This window comes from Rutidosis leptorrhynchoides, chromosome 4 (assembly GCF_046630445.1).
Source record: "Rutidosis leptorrhynchoides isolate AG116_Rl617_1_P2 chromosome 4, CSIRO_AGI_Rlap_v1, whole genome shotgun sequence".
NCBI classification, from domain to species: Eukaryota; Viridiplantae; Streptophyta; class Magnoliopsida; order Asterales; family Asteraceae; genus Rutidosis; species Rutidosis leptorrhynchoides.
In genome coordinates this window covers 593,656,255-593,664,238 of record NC_092336.1, presented here as the reverse complement: position 1 = coordinate 593,664,238, position 7,984 = coordinate 593,656,255, and the positions used below count along the sequence as shown (strand labels likewise).

General features: G+C 36.0%; 1 protein-coding gene across 1 annotated transcript; it reads right to left on the bottom strand.

Moving 5' to 3' along the window:
- Positions 1–679: 679 nt before the first annotated feature.
- LOC139845620 (proline-rich receptor-like protein kinase PERK15) lies at positions 680–4,423 on the bottom strand. The gene is made up of 8 exons (XM_071835882.1): positions 3,973–4,423; positions 3,212–3,739; positions 3,016–3,102; positions 2,856–2,926; positions 2,606–2,682; positions 2,258–2,402; positions 1,320–1,481; positions 680–1,224 (listed from the first exon to the last, which is right to left on the bottom strand). Exons 1-8 carry the CDS (start codon positions 4,286–4,288, stop codon positions 931–933), a joined length of 1,680 nt encoding a protein of 559 aa, XP_071691983.1. The 5' UTR covers positions 4,289–4,423; the 3' UTR covers positions 680–930.
- Between the last annotated feature and the right edge of the window lie 3,561 nt (positions 4,424–7,984).

Sequence of the window (7,984 nt, the reverse complement as noted above, 5' to 3'; positions counted from 1 at the left end):
TGATGTCGAGAAACATGAGCTCAAATGTCTTTGAAGAAAATGCCAAATTCATCTATCTCGGCGCTTTCAACCAATTTTTTCTTCCTCTTTTGTTGGTATTTATTTTTAAGTGACGTACCGGGATCTCACGAGATTAACCGGTACGCTTTCCTCAGCCATACTCGTCATCATATAGTCAAAAGCCGCTAACGTCTCTTTGGACATTTTACCATTTCCGTTTGCCAATGTTTCGGTTCATAATTATAATTATAAGATTTGCTACGGGAAGCTATCCAAAATTTATTTTTGAGAGATTTTGAAGCTTGTGTCATGGAATAGGGAGAGGTCATGGGTTCGATCTTTAAGGATGATATGATTTTCTTAATCAATTTTTGAACACCAATAATGATGGTATATATTGACCCTATAGGGAGGTTTTAGTAGAATTCGTTCACGAACCTCTACCCAGGACACTGCCCGAATGGATGTGTTCCCGGGTACGTCGATCGGATTGGGGTTTCCGCCCGAACGTGTGTGATACGTGCAAATGATTAAGGTCGTTGAAATAAATGATCTACTAATGCCGAAAAATCGCCGTTGAATTTTTTATTTTTATTTTTGGAAATTATAGTACTAACGTACGCAAATAGACAAGTAGTCGTGTTAATCAAACAAAAGGTGGCTATGTAGTCTACACCCATGAAACGTTAAAACTAAAAAAAACATTCCACAATAACACACGAAAGCCTTTTGTTCCCTACTTTACTAAATAAACAAACAAATCAAACCATAAACATGACTTAAATATATCTGTACAATGATCATAAAATCTATATAAACAAAATCTTCAAAGAATCCTATCAAATGGATGTAACGTTGTTAGAAATTTTGACTCTTTTTTACCCTTCACTTCATTATCTTTATCTTTATATACCTACAATTAGGTCCTTCTCAATCGATCGGTATCTGCTGAATTCCATCACTCGAGCCCGGGTCATGTATTGTACTTAGTCCCCCACTGCTAGATCCAGACGCCTGTTGACCAAAATTGCTGGTCGGCGCACTCCACCCGCTTGAGTTGTTTTGGCTTTCAAATGCCATTTTTTGGAATTTCCTGAGCTCTTCTCTGTACTGGGCAGTATCAAAATCTGAACTTTCATAAGAACCATTTAGCTTGCCATGTCCAGGTTTGATTGCCTCATTCAAATCCTCAAGTGCCAGGTTTCCTTCTAAGGCTCTAGCTATCTGCACCCATTTAAGCATAAGTGTAACTCTTTTCATATCTACTATTCAAGTCCATTAATAAAATAGGTGATATAAGAAAGGTTTGAAGAAAGTACTTGGCTCATTGATGGTCTTCGTCTGGCCAAATGGCGTACAGAGACAGCAGCACAATAAATCAACCGAGACATTTCAGTAGAGTCGTAATTATTCTGCAACCTTGCATCGACCAGTGTGCTAAAGTTCCCATCCTCCAATGCTTGAGTCAGCAATGGCCTTGCCTATAATTGTTGCCAACAAATGTATTACCTTTTGCATGTTATGTAAGCTTTAAACCTAATCTAAGCCCATCTTCAAAAGATAATCTAGAAAGTTATATTTGAAAACCGGTGCCCCGCCAACACCCTATTAAGGTTTAGTGACCTCTTTGGTAAGGTTGGTTCATATCTTTAAAGAATATTTATGCTCAACAGAGTGCAAACTTTTTGAAGGTCAACGTTGAAAGTTGAAACCAAATGTTTTAGTAATGGTTTCTGTAAAATGTATCATAACCATTGACTAATATTGCAACACAGGGGCGTCTTAGAGAATGTGCAAGAAAGATAATCGCACAGGGCCTAAAATTTTGGAAGGGCCCAAATTTTTGGAAAAATTCCATAATACATACTTGTTTTATTGAAATCAGATCGAATACTTATTTTATTTTGAGCTAAATAATAATAATAATTGAGCTTAAATAATTTAATATTTATGAGACTAATATAATATATTAAAGACCTAAGGGCCCTTTTTTTTACGTTTACAAGGGCCCACTTTTAAGTCTCGCACAGGGCCTTATAAACTAATGAGACGGCCCTGTTGCAACAAGAAGATGCGTAAAAACTGTACGATAATACTGCTAAGGAAGAATGTTGCAGTGATATAAGGGAATTCAAGGCTGACATGAAGGCATATTTTTCAAGCATAATATATCTTGGAAAATTATAATTCAAATACAACACACACAAATTCCAAAATGCAAAAGAAATTTGAGATCTTGCTTATATATATAACTTACCCAGTCAACAATATTATCATCCAAAAACTGAGCTTTATCAATTGGGCGGCGTCCAGTAATCAACTCAAGAAGCATGACACCAAAAGAGAATACATCTGATTTCTCCGTTAACTTCCCAGTAAGAGCATATTCTGGAGCTAGATAACTGCAAAAAAAAAAAAAAAAAAAAAAAAAAAAAAGTCTTCATAAAAATTTGGTGTATATTAATACTATTACATTACATTACATTACATATTACATATTACATAATAATAGCAAGAAAAATGGGAAGGGTGCCCTGGGCATATAGTCATATACAGAAGATGTGAGTAATATATATTGACATGGAAAAATGAGAGAATATCTGACCCGAAAGTTCCCATCACACGGGTTGACACATGAGATTCTGTATCAGAAGTAAATCGTGCAAGTCCAAAATCTGCAACCTAAATAAACGAACTTGATAGTTGAAATAAGGTGATATTTGATGATAGATAAATGGTGACTAGCTCGAACATTCTGAGTCATATCTATGCATATTAGGAATCCGGAATATTTGATCACATCTATTCATATGTTTAGCTATTTCAGCTTAAGTTATGGTGCAATCAAATTCTACCTTTGGCTCAAAATTGTTGTCAAGAAGTATATTTGCAGACTTGATATCCCGATGTATGATCTTGGGTTGACCTGCAACGTACATCAGTTCCAACATTCATATATAGACTAAGTACTAACTAATTCCATCATACACATACAGAATTTAATTGAAAACTCACAGTCCTCGTGCAAATATGCCAATCCTTTTGCAGATCCTAGAGCAATTTTCATCCTCATATTCCAATTTAGAAGATGGCTTCCGTTTACTGCCATGTCAAAGTTTCAGATACAATTTGTTGCTTATCAGGCTGCATTGTTGTTCGTTTAAACATGTTTTTTGAAGTAAATGTGTTGATAGAACAAAATTTCACTAACCATGTAAATGGAACTCCAAGGTGTTGTTCGAGACAAACTCATACACAAGCATCCTCTGAAGCCCAGAAGTGCAATATCCAACAAGTGAAACGAGATGTTTGTGATGAACACGACTAATAGTAGCAACCTCGGCCTGAAATTCACGTTCCCCTTGACCACTTCCAACTTTCAGCTGTTTAATGGCAACTTTTTCCCCACTTGGAAGAACTCCTTTATGGACATACCCAAAACCACCTTGACCAAGAAGATTAGCATCTGAGAAACCTTCTGTTGCAGCTTCTAAATCTTCATATGTGAATATTGTCTTGCCATTTCCATAGCCCATGCTTGTTGATTGTGAATTTGGCTTTTCAGATCCTGTACTGCTTGTTGAGTTTGCTGCTGGGGGAGCTGAAGAACCCAACGACGATAACTGTAAATTAGATGCATTTCCTGGAGAATTATTGGGCTTTGATGGCAAGCTGTTCTTATTTTGCTTTGATGGAGGAGTATTATGTTGCCAGTTTTGAGGTGCAGCTTCATAGCCATCTACAGAAAGCAAGTAACAGCAAAGTATTATTATGAAATTTTGAAATTCAATAAGCAAGTTCAAATTCATTTCGTCAAGCTCAGTCAAACTGTATGGCTTGATTATTCAACGTAAGTCCAGATTTGTTTTTTTCACTATTAATTATTTAATTAACAATAATAATAATAATAATAATAAGCAGCAATAAAATGATCATCATCTATCTAAAATACAACAACATAAAACAACTAACCTTTTATAAACCCTAACGGAACATCTGCCAACGCATGACGACGTCGTTTTCGTCGTTTATACCAAACAACAAATAAACCTACAAAAACAAGCACAATCGCACCGCCAATACCTATACCAACACCAAGCGCAACTAACGTAGGGTTACTACTATTAGATCTATTTTGAGCATGCGGTGGCGAGGGATTAGGCTCCGACACAATTACAGGACCTGCATCCGGCGGTGGAAATAGAGGCAATGTGGTTACCGGAGGTCTAGTGACGTTGATTTGCGGCGGAGACGGTGTTGAATTTATCGGAGATGGCGATGAAGACATCGACGACAGCGGCGGCGGAGGAGGAAAACCTAACTCTAGTTAATTAATTTAAATTCTTATTATTTATTTATTGATAATAATGATAATAATTCATACGGAGTAATAAAGTAAACTTGTTGCATTTTCCTTTTTTAATTTCACTTGATCGAGAAAGTGAAAAGATGACAGTGTAGTATTGTAGAAGCTGAATGTATAACAGTGGGGACTAAACGACACCATACCAGATTCTACTCCTTCAGACATACCCGAGTATTTTCATTTTACACCCTTCGTATTTCAACATATGTTCTTACCGGCCTATTTTTATTCACCCGAATTTGCATTTATAACCCCGATTATATATGAGTAGATAAGATTGTCATCCATTCGTATTACAGCATATATTCTTACCAGCCTATTTTTCTTCTTCTGAATTTGCATTTATAACCATGAATACATGTAGATAAGATCATTCTCATCATTGTCATCCATTCGGCATGTATTTGCCCTCACTACGGTTTTCATTTTAGTGCTTGAGGACATTAATAGCACCGCGGGTGTCCTTGTTAGACTTCAACGAAATTCTTGCTCCTATAACATGTTTGAGAACGAAATGAATGAATGTGTTGTACGTATAAAATTATTATTCGTACACCGGTTTAGTTAATTAGTATAATGAGTATTCGTCTTTTATTATTTGATTGAAGTCTGTCATGGATGACAAGGATTCAGTTCTCATTCAGTCATGAAAGAAAGTTTCACGAGTTGCTGAAGTGACGTGGATGTGACAGTTAGTTATGTGTGGAAGTTTAGTGATGTGTGAAATGGTCTAAGCGGATTTGAACGTTTACTTTGTTTGGTTCTTTCATTTATTGATAAAAGATTCATCTTTAGATATATGTTTCTCGTTTTTGTAAGAAAATGGATTTGTACCGCATTTTATATTATATTGAAAAACCCTTCGTATCTGAAATAACAATGAAAATAGAAGAAAGTTTTTCTTATAGAATATGAAATGTAAAAATTTACAAATCATAGTTTAATTTTTGTAGAAAAATTCTTTTAGAAAAAGAGAGTGATTCATATAACACTAATATTCCTACCACCAAAACTGTGACTTGAGTGGTATGAGGTGGGATTCAACTTGTGGTACTACCAAAGATGATGTATTGTATAACATATACAATTTGTTTAGTGTTTGAGATTAACGGTATGCGGAAGCAAATAATATAATGAAAGCAGTAAGAACATAAACCATATTACGTGGAAACCCCCAATTTAATGGGAGGAAAAACCACGGGCAACGACCACGAAACAATTCACTATATCGATAACGAGTACAAAAGCTTCACCGGTATATATGCCGTATGAAGAAAACAGAAGAAAACAAAATTCTCCTCACGTACACTCAAAGATCGAATATAGATGCATCCAGATGAATGGATCGGATCATATATTTATATATGAATAAAAACGTGCTGGGCAGGGCAATAATAAGTAAACCTTATTGGACTAGAATTCCAATTGTAACTTTAATAGGATAACTCAATCGGCCTATTTTGGCCCAAAACAGAATTTCTTTACTTTTGGAGCACGTATCCAACAATCTCCACCTTGAACCAAAAGTTATTCATGCCATAGTAGTCGTTGCCGCACCCCGAAGGGTATTAGACGCTAATGACACCAACTAAGTTCAAGCAATGGTTGAACTTAGCAGGTGGAAGAACTTTAGTTAGCATATCTGCAGGGTTGTCATCAGTGTGAACTTTAGCAACTGTCACTTCTCCTTTTTCAACAATGCCACGCACAAAATGATGCCTTATCTCTATATGCTTTGTCTTGGAATGGAACTTATTATTTTTGGTTAAATGTATGGCGCTTTGATTGTCGCAGTACACAACTAGCACCTCTTGAACTATTCCGAGCTCATTCACCATTCCTCGAAGCCATATAGCTTCTTTTACTCCTTCGGTGGTTGAAATATATTCCGCTTCCGTGGTTGATAAAGCAGCTATCGCTTGCAAAGATGAGTACCAACTTATAGCAGCTCCACAATGCGAGAATATATATGAAGATAGACATTTTCTTTTATCTAGATCACCATAGTCCGAATCAACATATCCCTTGATGCCACTTTGACATGCTCGGCCTTTCTCGAAGGATAATCCAATATTGCTTGATCCTTTCAAGAACCGAAAAATCCATTTCACTACCTCCCAATGAGCCTTACCTGGATTATGCATATATCTACTCACAATGTTAACAGCGTGAGCCAAATCGGGTCGCGTACACACCATGGCGTACATTAGGCTGCCAACTGCACTTGAATATGGAACGAGTGACATACGTTCTTTGTCTTCTTTCGATGTAGGGCATTGATCTGATGACAGCTTGAAGTGAGGAGAAATCGGAGTAAGAACTGGTTTACAATTGCTCATGTTGAACATTTCTAATACTTTGTTAATGTAGTCAGTTTGTGATAAGGTGAGCTTGCTTACCATGCGATCACGGTGTATATCCATACCTAGAATCCATTTTGCAGGCCCTAGATCCTTCATGTCGAATTCACTACTGAGCAAACCCTTTAATTCTTTTACTTGACTAGTACTAGGGGCCGCAATAAGCATATCGTCTACATATAGGAGGAGGTAGATAAATGAACCATCAGAACACTTCTTAAAGTAAACACATTCATCATAATTACATCGCTCATAGCCGTGACCAATCATAAAAGAATCAAACCTTTTATACCATTGACGTGGTGATTGTTTTAAGCCGTATAAAGACTTCTTCAATTTGCAGACATGATGCTCCTTACCAGTAACTTCAAAACCCTCAGGTTGTCGGATGTATATTTCTTCTTCAAGGTGGCCGTGAAGAAAAGCGGTTTTCACGTCCATTTGCTCTAACTCCAAGTCTTTCAAAGCAACTATAGAAAGCAATAGTCATTGAAGGTATTTCATATGCCCGAGAGACATATTAAATTAACGTGGCTAATATGTTTTGATCCAAGTCGGGTCATACCCAATAACAAGCTTACCGACACATTATTCGTATTTGATTTTAACGATTGAATCATTGATCAAATACACGACACTTGAACTTTAAGAAAAGTGGTTTTCTGAAATTCTACTTGATGTGTACATGTATATATATATATGAATTATGGAATAATTCATATTATATGGATTTAATTATTTATAGGTTAAATAATTAATTTAGTTATGTTACATTTTATAAAATTGGTTTTATAAATAAAAATGTACATAATTAATAATAATGTCATGGAAGTTTATATAAGAGAAGGGTTTTATAAAATTAGTTTTGTAAAAAAAAAACTATTTTATAAAACAAATGAATATGGCATGGGAGATGGGGATATTGGGTTAATAAACTCATGCTTTTGACTACTTGGTTTCCAATATATTCACATACCCATGCCTAGCTCTCTTGGGACTTCAACACACATGCAAAACACATCTTCTACTTGCAAAAAAAAAATTCTGCACAGCATATATTTCTGCTTGCTGCTGCCGTGACTTTTCTAAGGGGAAGAGGGGTTCAATTTCTTTTTTTTGCAAGCTAATTCTAGTGTCTTTAAATCCTAACCAAAGTATATGGTGTTGGTGCACAAGTTTGGGGTATTATCTCTTGAGGTTTCATTGTTTTGAGGCTTCATTCATCATCATCCTTGGAGCTTGTTGCTGTCCAGAAAAT

Bases quoted from the DNA above. Each gene is read 5' to 3' on its own strand.
- LOC139845620 (XM_071835882.1), bottom strand. From the start codon at position 4,288: ATGTCTTCATCGCCATCTCCGATAAATTCAACACCGTCTCCGCCGCAA. The intron at 3,740-3,972 runs GTTAGTTGTTTT...TGCTTTCTGTAG, and splicing joins TCCGTTAGGGTTTATAAAAG to ATGGCTATGAAGCTGCACCT. The intron at 2,403-2,605 runs GTCAGATATTCT...TTTTTTTTGCAG, and splicing joins CGTGTGATGGGAACTTTCGG to TTATCTAGCTCCAGAATATG.